Source organism: Capra hircus, chromosome 11 (assembly GCF_001704415.2).
Source record: "Capra hircus breed San Clemente chromosome 11, ASM170441v1, whole genome shotgun sequence".
Lineage (NCBI taxonomy): Eukaryota > Metazoa > Chordata > Mammalia > Artiodactyla > Bovidae > Capra > Capra hircus.
The window spans coordinates 36,563,621-36,576,628 of record NC_030818.1 but is presented as its reverse complement, the minus strand read 5'-3'; the positions used below and the strand labels follow the sequence as shown (position 1 = coordinate 36,576,628).

Genomic DNA, 13,008 nt, shown 5'->3' with positions numbered 1-13,008 from the left:
AACTGCAAAGATATCCAACCAGTCCATCCTAAAGGAAATCAGTCCTGAATATTCATTGGAAGGTCTGATGCTGAAGCTGAAACTCCAATCCTTTGGCCACCTGATGCGAAGAACTGACTCACTGCAAAAGACCCTGATGCTGGGGAAGGTTGAAGGCAGGAGGAGAAGGGGACAACAGAGGATGAGATAGTTGGATGGCAACACCAACTCTATGGACATGAGTTTGAGCAAGCTCTGGGAGTTGGTGATGGACAGGGAAGCCTGGTGTGCTGCAGTCCATGGGGTCACAGAGAGTCAGACATGACTGAGTGACTAAACTGAACTGAGACTGTAGCCTGCCAGGCTCCTCTGTCCATGGGATTTCCCAGGCAAGAATACTGGAGTAGGTTGCCATTCTCTTCTCGAGGGGATCTTCCTGACTCGGGGATTAAGCCCACATCTCCTGTGCTGGCAGGCTGATTTTTCACCTGTGCCACCTGGGAAGACCTTTTCTCTGACTACTCTTTCAAAACCACAGTCTGCTCCCAATTCCCTACCCCCACAACTCTCAATCCCCTTACTCAACACTATGTATTGTTTTATCCGTAGCACTTATCACTTTCTAATATGTTTTGTTTACTTTTTTATTATTGTTTTTTCCTCTGCTAGAAACTCCAAGAGTGAAGAAATCTTTGTTCTGTTTAATAATAATATATATACTAAGAGCCTAAAATAGTAGTAGGCATGCCCCAGGCACACAGTAATGTGTTCCTTGAAGGTTAAGGAAGTATTTGTCTCAAACCATTTAGCCTCATGTTAATCTTGTAGGAAGTTTTTTTTTTTTTTAACCCTTGATTCTGTTTATTTTTATTTAGTTTTTTCGTTGCATTTCAGTGTTGACTTATATTTCCATAAATTCATATATTTCATCCAAGTTTGAAAATGTACTAGTGTTAAGTTTGTCCAACATGTTCTCTTATATTTCCTTAAATCAGTACTGTGACTATATTTTCCATTCCAAATATTGTTTACTGATTCTCTCTCCTTTTATTATTAATCTTTGGTTGATACTTATTTATTGTTTTTCATTAATTTCTTCTTTTATATTCATCATTACCTTTTCTTGCCTTTCTCTGGCCTAACTCTGCTGGTCTTGTACACACTACTCAACTTAGTCTATGATGAGTGATACAGTGCTCACCAGTATTTTCAGCTTCCTTCTCCTTGCAATCTCAGCGAAGGTTTTTACTTCTCTGACCCCTTAAAGTTAGGCAAGACCATCTGACCAGCTCTGACCAATGACATATGTCACTTTTAATGGAAACATTTAAAACCCTATGCATGGGGAAAGGATGTTCCCTTCAATAAATACTGCTTGGTCATTCAGACAGTCATATGGGGGAAAAATGAATCTTGACTCCTGTCACACCATTGGCAAAAAGCAACTCCAAATGGACTGCAGATATAAATGAGAACAATAATAGAAAGGCAAGATTTCTTAACAGGGCACAAAAAGCACTGATCTAAAGGGAAAAAATGATAAATTGCAATATATGATTAAAAACTTTTGTTCATTAAAAGACATCACTGCTGTTGCTGCTGCTAAGTCACTTCAGTCGTGTCCAACTCTGTGTGACCCCATAGACGGCAGCCCACCAGGCTCCCCCATCCCTGAGATTCTCCAGGCAAGAACACTGGAGTGGGTTGCCATTTCCTTCTCCAAGACAGTGAAAAAGCAACTCAGAGGGGAGAAGATATTTCCAATACACAGATCTGAAAAATGATCTGTATCTAGCATGTACAATGGATTCCTACAACACAAAAAATACAGAATATGCAACAGAAAACATGGAGAGAAGACTCTTAGACTTAACACAAAGCAGATATCCAAAAGGTAAAATCAAAGCCACGTGAAAGATTCTCAGTTCCTCAGACACTAGGTACATGCACAATAAAACCACTGTGTGACAATGTCACACATGCACGAGAATACTGAGAATAAAAGAGTGGCAGAACCCGCAGAGCTAGGCTAGATGAGATGAGAGTGTCTACAGACTGAGGGGTGAGCATCAGGAAGCTGAAGGGTGGGTCTCCTGAGACTGCAGGGTGGGTGGCGCAACCCCCTGGTTTGCATGCGTGAGTCTTTTGTGAGGAAAACAGATGCCAACAAACAGCTGGTCAGGCTGGCCTACATGAGCGTTCCTGTTAGAGCCAAGGGATCCCTCCTCCCCAAGCCCATACCTTCACTACTCCTGACCACGACCTGGGAGAACCGGACCGCAGCAGTGCCAGAAGCTTCTAGAGGAAACCCAGTGCTGGTGGAGACGAGTGAGGGCAGCTTGGAGACTGTTGCGCTCCCACCGCTCCAGCTTCCGGAGGAGGGGGGCGCACCCCAGGCCCCCGCGGACCCCAGCCCTACTCCCCAGCTCCCAGTTGCTGGGGCTCACGGTCGTGGAGTGGCCCAAGTGGGACTAGAAGAGGTCGGGCCACCCAGGGAGGGCAGGGAAGCAACCTCTGCCTCTGGGGCAACCAACAGCAGCCTGGAAAATGGCTGGGAGGCCCTAGAAACCTGTGACAGCGGGAGGTCAGCGTCTGAGCTGACGGCTGGAGGGAAGGCTGCGGAAGCCAAGACCGAAAGGGGCCCCATCTTCTCAGAAGCAGCGAACCACGAGGAGAGGGTTGAAGTGGAGAAGCCGGTGGGTGGTGAAAGGGAAGTGGTGGAAGAACGCAGAGGGGTAAAGCAGGCAAAGGACGAGGCAGGGCCCCCAACCCGGAGTGAGGGTCTCCACCTGAAGGCCCTGGAGTCCCGCCAGCTGCAGGTGGACGCTGGGAACGCTCAGGCGGGCCCCGCCTTCCTCCAGGTGGAGCGCAGGTACAGGCGCGTGCGTCAACACTACCTCCAGTGGAGGAAGCACGTCATTCGGCACATCCCCGGCTTCTGGGTCACTGCCTTTCGGAACCACCCGCAGCTGTCTGCCCTGATTAGAGGCAGAGATGCAGAGATATTCAGCTACTTAGCCAGTTTGGAGGTGAAGGAGCTCAGACATCCTAGGATGGGCTATAAATTCAAGTTCCTCTTTCGAAGAAACCCATACTTCAGAAACAAGTGGCTTGTGAAGGAATACGAGGTCACACCCTCCAGCCAAGTGGTCTCTCTTTCCACTCCGCTCATATGGCACCCGGGTCATGAAGCCCAGGTCTTCCTTTATAGGAACCAAGACCTCATGTGTGGCTTTTTTGCCTGGTTTTCAGACAACAGCCTTCCAGAGTCTGACAGGATTGCTGAGATTATCAAAGAGGACCTCTGGCCAAAGGCACTGCAATACTACCTATTGGATGAAGCGCCCTATAGAGCTAGACTTCTCCAGATAAGGGAACCAGTGGAGACCCCCAGGCCCCCTGGGTTCCAATCTGGCTAACCTTTGCTCTTGGGAATACTACTCACAGGTCCCCTGCCACCTCCTGCCCGACCTGGGCCTTGGCTACAGCAAGGGTATGCCTTTTACTGGTTTTGTGCTGACCTTTCTACACCTTCCCTCCACTCGACGTTCAGTTCTCTTAGCTTTCAAGACTGAGACCTTTGTGGCCATGCTGCTCCACTTCCCCACGGTCTTCTTGATGTCCTGTGTTAATACTACATGCGGCACCATGGTGGCTCACCTTCTAAGCCAAACAAATGTAGACTTCTCTGCCTTTGTCGGCACGGCTTGGACACTGTTCCCAAGGCTTCTGGTCTAGTTACTATCTACCACCTGGATTTTCAGCTATGTTTAAGAGCCTGTTTTACTCATTCTGCTCTGCACATGCCCTGTGGACAACTGCTGGGCATTAAATAAAGTCAAGAGAGGACAGCAATGGGCTGCTTGGTCTCTGATTTATGCAACCCTATTGCTCTTCCTGCTTCTCTGATTACCTATTGCTGCCTGCAACTGGATACACCCACCACCTTAGGCTGCCGCCTGCTGGATGAACGTTTTCTAGACCTTGTCAGGTCCACTTTCTAAGTTGTTGGTAAACAAGAATCTTCAGAATTGGTGGTAGACCCAGGTTTCCTGCCAGCATGTAAAAGACCTTTCTATTTCTCCTCTGGGCTTTGCTCGTGGCTCAGATGGTAAAGAATCCGCCTGCAATGCAGGAGACTTGGGTTTGATCCCTGGATTTGGAAGATCCCCTGGAGAAGGGAACGGCTACCCACTCCAGTATTTCTCCTCATTCCTCACCGTCACTCAGGAACCCTACTTTTACTGTCAGGCAAGTGGTTGAGGGGACAAGTTAGACTCATTTACATGGCAAGGATAATGATGGTGTCCTTGACAAGTATCAGGTTTTCTCAGCCTCAACCAGTAAAGCCATGCAAAGGTTAGCTACTTTCATTTGTCTCCCTTCTTCCTCCTGAACATGATGAAGAGCCAGTGGTGCCAGGGCAGACAAACAGCTCCTCTTCTCTTTCTCCCTCTCTTTCTTATATCTCTCCTATCTCTTTTTTAAAAGTGGTAGCTCAGAAACATCTGCAGAAGCAGGCTTTGCTGTTTTTGTGTGTGTGTGCTTAGTCACTTCAGTCTTGTCCGACTCTTTGCAACCCCATGGACCATGGCCTGCCAGGTTCCTCTGTCCATGGGATTCTCCAGGCAAGAATACTGGAGTGGGTTGCCATTTCCCTCTCCAAATCTGACCTGAGACAAGCCAAAATGACTGCCACAAGGAGGCGGTTTAACTTGGGCCTTTACTATTTCAAGAGGCAGAGAGATGGTCCTGTAAGGAGACTACCAGAGCCCTTACTCCTCTCTGCCTTCTTCCCAGCCCTCACCCATCCATAGCAATACCTAGACAGTTGGAAGAAAGGTAGATGTATATGGAATGAATGGATGGGAGAACTGAAGAGACTGGGGCGAGTGCTGCCCTAAGAAAGAAAACTGAACAGACGCCCAGAGGCAGAAATGACCCAGGGAAAATGTGGGCCCAGAATGAAAACCGGGTTGGCTGAGAGCCTGCAAGGAAGGGATATCTTCTCTTGTCAGTGGTGATGGAAGGAGAAATATTTTTCTCAGGATTGGGATGGGAGAACTGAAGGTAGTTGAAATGCTAACTATGTTGCTGAAAGATGGGTTCTTTAAAGAAATTCAAACAATGCAATTATGTGGAAGATTAATACTGTGCCCTTAATTTCACTAGTATTTAGTAAAACCCTATTACTTTCTCTGTTTCTGTTTACTGGGAAGATGCGGCTGTATACGTTTTCTTTTGCTTTCAGTTGAGAACATTTGAAAGAATGCTAATCTCTTTCTTGTACAATATGAAAATTTTAGTGAATATTCATGACGATTTTCAACGTGTTTCTGTTAAAATTGTATCTTTAGAAGTAAAATTAAATAACTTGGTCTTGCCAGACTCTGAAGACTTTGGAAATTATCGTCTTTAAGGAAAAATAACACAAAAAAATTTGTGGCTCTGACTGTCTTCACAATTTATCCTGGTAACAACTTAATAATTGATGTATCTCTCTCTCTGAATGGCAGAAATACTTAGGGGGTTTCTCTGTAAAATTGGAAGTGTACCATTGGCATATTTTTCTTTCCTTATTTGCATGTTGGTAAAATAAAAGCATGTCAGTATAAAAAAAAAAAACTAAAAAGATGGAAAACAGCAAGGTTGGAAAAATACACAGAAAAATCAGAATGCATGTACACTGCTATTGGAAGAGTAGCTTGGTACAAATACTTTAGAAAATTGATTGGCAGTGTCTATGCACACCCTCTGATCCAGCTCTGGGAACATACCCAACAGAAATACATACATATATATTCACAGAGACATGCATGAAAGTGTTTATAACAGCACAGTTCTAATAGTGGGAACTGCCCCCAGAATCCATCAACAGCAGAAAAAGTAAGTTTTAAAATAGACACATGATGGAATGCTATGAGAAAATTTTAAAATTTTGCTTATATGAAATATTACAAATGGATCTCACAAACATGAGCTTGGATGAAAGAAGCTAGATACAAGAGTGCAAGCATGCCAAGTTGCTTCAGTCATGGCCAAATCTGTGTGACCCTATGGACTGCAGCCCACCAAGCTCCTCTGTCCATGGGATTCTCCAGACAAGAATATTGGAGTGGGTTGCCATGCCCTCCTCCAGGGGATCTTCCCAACCCAAGGATCGAACCCAGGTCTCTTACACCTACCTGCATTGGCAGGTAGATTCTTTACCACTAGCACCATCTGGAAAGCCCCCGACACAAGAGTACATGCTGTATAATTCCACTTATATATGAATTTTAAAAACAGATAAAACAAATCTATGGTGGTAGAAGCTGAAATAGTGATTCTACAAAGAACAGTGAAGAGTCTAAGATTTTATTCTGCTTACAAACTATTATTTTAGTCTGTCTAGTTAATGGATGCTGAATCATAGACAAAGAACCTTACAACTCAAAAGTCTATGTCAATAGACTTCTTGACCCCTACTTCCTAATTGTGCAATATGAAGAAAGCCAGGTGACACCTGCACACGTACTGGGTGGCATTACAGGAGAGGAACCTGAGTTTAGGTCACCACAGTCTTTCATAATGGGAAGTGAACATGCCTACCCTTTGCACTGAAGGGAGACATCTTTAATTCATTAAACAATATGAAAGTGTTAGTCATTCAGTCATATCCAACTCTTTGTGGTCCCACTGGACTGTAGCCCACCAGGCTCCTCTGTCCATGGAATTCTACAGCCATTCCTTTCTCCAGGGGATCTTTCTGACCCAGGGATCGAACCAGAGTTTCCAACATTGCAGGGAGATTCTTTCCCATCTGAGCCACCAGGGAAGTCCCATCAAACAGTCTAATAAAAGACAATAATAAGAGATACAATTTTTCTATATTTTCAAGACTTAAGCAAAACTGCCCTTTCCTGTAAAGAAAAACATTCTCTGTTGTCTTTCAAGGCTATCTAAATAAGCTTGAAAAGATACTCTGAACCAAGGCAGGCAGTATCTCTGCTCACAAGATAGGCAGAAATATCAGAGACCCATGATCACTGTCTCCCCAACAGCTGCAGAGGGTGGAAGGGCTGGTATCCCAATGACTGGAAGGGAGTGTGATGGTAGATTCTGAAGGGCTGGAGATGTCTGTCTTGATCTGGATGCTACATACATGGGTGTATTCAATTTTCAGTGCTGCTTTGAGTTGTGCACTTGTGAAATGTATTTTTCTATATGCATATTTAATAAAATATGCCTACTTAAGAAAAACAAAAATTGAAGAGAAACCCAAAGTAAGCAAAGGAAAAAAACCCCACCATTTTTCTGGAACTTTAATGCGAGAAGATGATTGGCCAATTTAAAATTATGTTTCAGATTTTGGGGGGGTAGGCTATAAGTCCATGTATTAGATATCTAATAGGATCATTTTCTATACCACAAATGGTTAAAACCCATTTCCTGGGGGGAAATTTTTTATCTTGGTATATGACATCAACCTTTAGTATCTATATTGCTCCCACTCATTTTATCAACTGACTCTTATCAGAGTTGAGTTGTAAACAGTTGATTAATCATTACTTGTGATGGTTCATTTTCAAAGCTTGGTTCTTCTAGCTAAATAAATGATAAAATTAACATATTACTTAACTCTGTTGTTCAGCAAAGATGATGCTATTTCTGAGACTTGGCCCCTTCATATACTTGCTTCTTAAAATGGTCTGTATCAGTATCAGTTTCATATCCCTTCTTCTAAGCCCTCCCTTTATTTGAGATATAAATATTTCACTGAGTTAAAAACAGAATTTCAAACTATACCTTTGGCACATGCCATAGAAGATGGCAGTATTAATAGCAACAAAATCTTCTGCAAAACTAAAGAAAGCATTTAGTTTGGCTTATTTGAACAAAATCTTTCCATTTCTGTATACAAGATATATGGGGACAATAAGGATACTTCAGAGCTTTAAATGGCAGATTTTTTAACATAAAGGATATAAAAACATGTAATAATATATAAGATCAACTTACTGCCTTTGAAACGTAAGGTAGATTTAATTAGACTTTTTACAGTTCTTACTATCAATTCATATCACACATTTTAATTTCAAATGGCATCCACATGGATGGCTTGCCCCGAATTTTCCAATGGCAAAATTTTCTCTTTGCTATTGGTAGCTGGAAGCAAAAGAGACATATGATGCAATTTCAGAATCCTAAAATTCAAGTTTAGTCTGTCTTACCAAAATAGATGAGGATGGACAAGGTGGTGGGTCGGATTTTTCAGTTTAGCATTAAACTTAGGGTCTAGAGTGTTAAACTGAGTTATAAGTTGGGACACTTGGGTACCTGGGTTCTAAAGGGCTCTGCCATAAACTAGTGCTGTGCTAAGTGCTAGTGCTAAGTTGCTTCAGTCATGTCCTCTGTCCATGGTGATTTTCCAGGCAAGAATACTGGAATGGGTTGCTATGCCCTCCTCCAGGTGAGCTTCCTGACCCAGGGATTGAACCAGGGGCCCCTGCATTGGTAGGCGGGTTCTCACTAAGCCACCTGGGAAGCCCCCAAACTAGGTAAACCAATTAATTCTGAAGACACAGTTTTCCTCATCTTTTCAACAAGTTTGAAATATCTTTTCTTCTAAATCTGAAGATTTACTTACCCTTAAGTATAAGCCTTCCCCAAGGTTCTGTAGCCTCCCCAGCTTACTTTATCTCTGCTCTTCCTAGGTGACCTTAGCCACTTCCAGAGCTTCTGCCATCACCTTTGAGAAAAGGACTCAAATTGGAATCTCCAACCCTCAATCCAAGACCAGGGTCTGACCTGTCCATTTGCACAGTGTTTCCAGAATTGCTCTCCCTTTCTCTATCTGTTTTTACTTCAACATCTCTTGTCTATATTACTAGAAATCTCCAGGCTTCCCTACTTGAGTCTGATCTTTCTCTTCGCATCATTCATACTACTGACAAAGTGATCTAATCCCTTTTGCACAAATATCTTTGCACCACTGTGGAGGAGACATGGGTTCGATCCCGAATCTGCAAGACCCCACATACCACTGAGCAACTAAGCCCATGCACCACAATGACTGCGCCTGTGCTCTGAAGCCTGGGAATCACAACCCAAGTGCCCTAGAACGTGTGCCCCACCACAAGGAAAGCAACTGCAGTAAGGCTGCAATTAGAGTAGAGAGTTGCCCGTGCTCATGGCAACTAGAGAAAGGCCCACACAGCAACGCAGACCCAGCACAGTCAAAAATAAAGAAAGTTATAAAACAAAAACACCACTGCCTACAGAAGAAAGTCTTAACACCTTACTATTGCATTCAAGGGCAGTTCCAGTCAAGCCCCTGCCCAACACTTGCCAGAGTCCGCTCCCATTGGAGTCCGTGCTGTTCCTCAAGCAGCCCATGCACAGTCCTGCCTCTGTGCCTTTGCTCATGATGTTCCCTCATCGTGGATTCTCTTCCTCACATTCTTATGTTCAGAAATCCAACCATTCCTTCTGAATTCAATTCAAATGCCATCTCCCCTAAATAGCCTCTGAAACCTCCTACTTCCCACAGAATTTATTTCATACAAGTTTATATTTGTTAGTTCTTTATATGTGTTAGTAGTTTATATGCCCTTTTTCTCAATTTTAAATTATTTAAGGGGCAAGATCATGTTTAGGTATTTTTTTTTCTGTGATGAGTAATACACAGTCCCTGTCTTCAAGTAGCCTACAGTATTGCATAGAAGACAATGTACAGCATAAAAAATACTAAAATAAGGGCAAGCATAGGGTTCCACAGGACTGTGTAAGAGCACTATTTCCCACACCTAAAGGTTAGGGGTACTAAGGAAGGCATATACTATACAAAAGTGGCTTTTAAGTGCCTTCCTAGATACCATATGGTAAGCTTCTTCACAGTATGCAATCCATTTTTTCATCTATATATCCTTAAGGATACATATGTTTAGGACAAATTTGGCACTCCAAAATTACTTAATGACTGTGTAAGCAAAAAATGCCTGAGTCCTTTATAGCTCTAATGTGTAGCTGCTGCTACTGCTGCTGCTAAGTCACTTCAGTCGTGTCCGACTCTATGCGACCCCATAGACGGCAGCCCACCAGGCTCCCCCATCCCTGGGAGTCTCCAGGCAAGAACACTGGAGTGGGTTGCCATTTCCTTCTCCAATGCATGAAAGTGAAAAGTGAAAGGAAGTTGCTCAGTCGTGTCCGACTCTTGGCGACCCCATGGACTGCAGCCTACCAGGCTCCTCTGTCCATGGGATTTGCCAGGCAAGAGTACTGGAGTGGGGTGCCATTGCCTTCTCCACTAATGTGTAGAGTAGGCATCACATTAGTCTTGTGCTAGTTTATTCCACTGAATGGACAATGATTAAAAAAATTAATTGGCTAATGAAAACTTAATTTTAAAAAGGTGATAACATAATTTTAGGCTTGACATTTTAGGTTAAGTGTTAATTTCCATGCCTGTCCATATAATTCCTAAGAAACAAGAGCTAGGGCAGACTTCAGTCAAATCCTCACAAGTGTCTTAGTTCTAAGTCTCAGAAAGGAGGTTATAACTGAGCTGTTCTGCAATTATTATTAATCAGTTGAGTCAAAATTGTTATATTTGTTCCGTGACCTGTAATTTTATGTAATTTAAAGAAAAACAGCAGGCTTTATTATAGGCCTTTAGTCCAGTTCAGTTCAGTCACTCAGTTGTGTCTAACTATTTGTGACCCCATGGACTGCAGCATGCCAGGCTTCCCAGTCCATCACCAACTCCCAGAGCTTGCTCAAACTCATGTCCATCAAGTCAGTGATGCCATCCAACCATCTCATCCTTTGTCATCCTCTTCTTCTCCCGCCTTCAATCTTTCCCAGCACCAGGGTCTTTTCCAATGAGTCAGTTCTTTGCATCAAGTGGCCAAAGTACTTGAGTTTCAGCTCCAGCATCAGTCCTTACAATGAATATTCAGGACTGATTTCCTTTAGGATGGACTGGTTAGATCTCCTTGCAGTCCAAGGGACTCTCAAGATTCTTCTCCAACACCATAGTTCGAAGTGTCAATTATTTGGTGCTCAACTTGCTTTATATTCCAACTCTCACATCCATACATGACTACTGGAAAAACATCATAGCTTTGATTACCTGGACCTTTGTCGGCAAAGTAATGTCTCTGCTTTTTAATATGCTGTCTAGCTTTTCTTCCAAGGAGCAAATGTCTTTTAATTTCATGGCTGCAGTCACCATCTGCAGTGATTTTGGAGCCCCAAAATATAAAGTCTCTCACTGTTTCCCCATCTATTTGCCATGAAGTGATAGAACTGGATGCCATGATCTTAGCTTTCTGAATGTTGAGCTTTAAGCCAACTTTTTCACTCTCCTCTTTCACTTTCATCAAGAGACTCTTTAGTTCTTCTTCACTTTCTGCCATAAGGGTAGTGTCATCTGCATATCTGAGGTTACTGATATTTCTCCCAGCAATCTTGATTCCAGCTTGTGCTTCATCCAACCCAGCATTTCACATGATGTACTCTGCATATAAGTTAAATAAGCAGGGTGACAATTTACAGCCTGATGTACTCCTTTCCTGATTTGAAACCAGTCTGTTGTTCCATGTCCATTATGTTTTTCCATAATGTCCATGTCCATTATAGCCCTCAACAACAGGCTATCCTAATAACAGTTCTTATTTATTAAGGGCTACATCATAGTTTCACTTTCCTAAGCACTTCATGTACATTATTCTCTTAATCCTTATAAAACTCTACAAGGTATTCCTGATTCCATTTTGCAGATTAGGAAAATGGGACTCATTTAAAGCCAGGATTCAAGCCCAAGTCTGACTCCAGAATCCAGTAACTATATACAAGTAGAAATGCTCCTAATATCTTTTTTACAGTAGAAAATAATTTGCCAAATGGATACGATTTTTCCCATTTGTATACAAATTTTCTTAGCATATAAAATGTTTACTAATTTTGATGTTTATTAATGAAAGTTATGACACATCAAAATCAGAAGTACAATACTTCTGATTGTTTTCTCCTTTAAGGAATGTAAACATGTTATGACCTAATTTCCTCGGCAATATGAATACCACCTACAAATGCATATAAGACACAGTGGTATTTTTTGACATATCTGTTGGTTCACATCTCTTTGCTAAAGCCACTGTCACAGCTGAAGCATATTTTCAGGTGTTCAAGTGGCTCCAACAAGCTTTTAGCCTTAATTCCAGGAGTAACCAGAAGTATTTGGAAGACAACACACTTTGTCCAAGAAGACCAAATAGCAGAGGTCTTCTGAGTAGGGAAGGGATTATGTCACTGTCTAAAAATCCTTAATAAACTTGGCTCCTTGGCAATGGGGAAGAATGCAGAGCCAACAGCACATATGAGATCCCAACAATACGATGGAAATAAAGGGATAAACGGGAAAATCTCAAGCAAAATGTACAATGGAGGAGAAAAATATTTATAAAAATTTTTCAGTGTTAATTTTGTGTATCCAAAAGAACACTGGTGTGAGACCTAAGATAAAATAATTTTTAGTTCCAGCTTGTTTTCTAGTCTAATTTTGTGACTTCTGGAGGCAGTGATTAAAATTTATTACTGTGATTCAGTTTATTACTCATGATAGGAGTGAGGTAGACTAAAAAGCCTTCAGTTTCCTTTTAGAACTTTGATCTTATCATGCTAGGGAGACTGCAAATTCACACCCCTCAACGGCACTCCATTCCAGCACTCTTGCCTGGAAAATCCCGTGGACGGAGGAGCCTGGTGGGCTGCAGTCCATGGGGTCGCTAAAAGTTGGATATGACTGAGCGACTTCACTTTCACTTTTCACTTTCATGCATTGGAGAAGGAAATGGCAACCTGCTCCAGTGTTCTTGCCTGGAGAACCTCAGGGACGGGGGAGCCTCATGGGCTGCCGTCTCTGGGGTCGCATAGAGTCGGACACGACTGAAGTGACTTAGCAGCAGCAGCAGCAGCAGCAGCAGCAGCAGCAGCAGCAGGGCTTTATTATTTAGAGATAGGTTTAAACTTAATAAAGAAATTAGA

General features: G+C 42.7%; 2 protein-coding genes across 3 annotated transcripts in view; one reads left to right on the top strand and one right to left on the bottom strand.

The window, feature by feature from the left end:
- Window positions 1-13,008, bottom strand: part of ACYP2 (acylphosphatase 2) — a 183,982-nt gene that overhangs the window by 49,383 nt on the left and 121,591 nt on the right. The window lies entirely within an intron of this gene.
- On the top strand, window positions 2,112-3,398 carry TSPYL6 (TSPY like 6). The gene has a single exon (XM_005686733.2). It carries the CDS (start codon window positions 2,112-2,114, stop codon window positions 3,396-3,398), a length of 1,287 nt encoding a protein of 428 aa, XP_005686790.2.

What these genes read in the sequence shown, in the direction of transcription:
- TSPYL6 (XM_005686733.2), top strand. Translation starts at nt 2,112, where the DNA reads ATGCGTGAGTCTTTTGTGAGGAAAACAGATGCCAACAAACAGCTGGTC.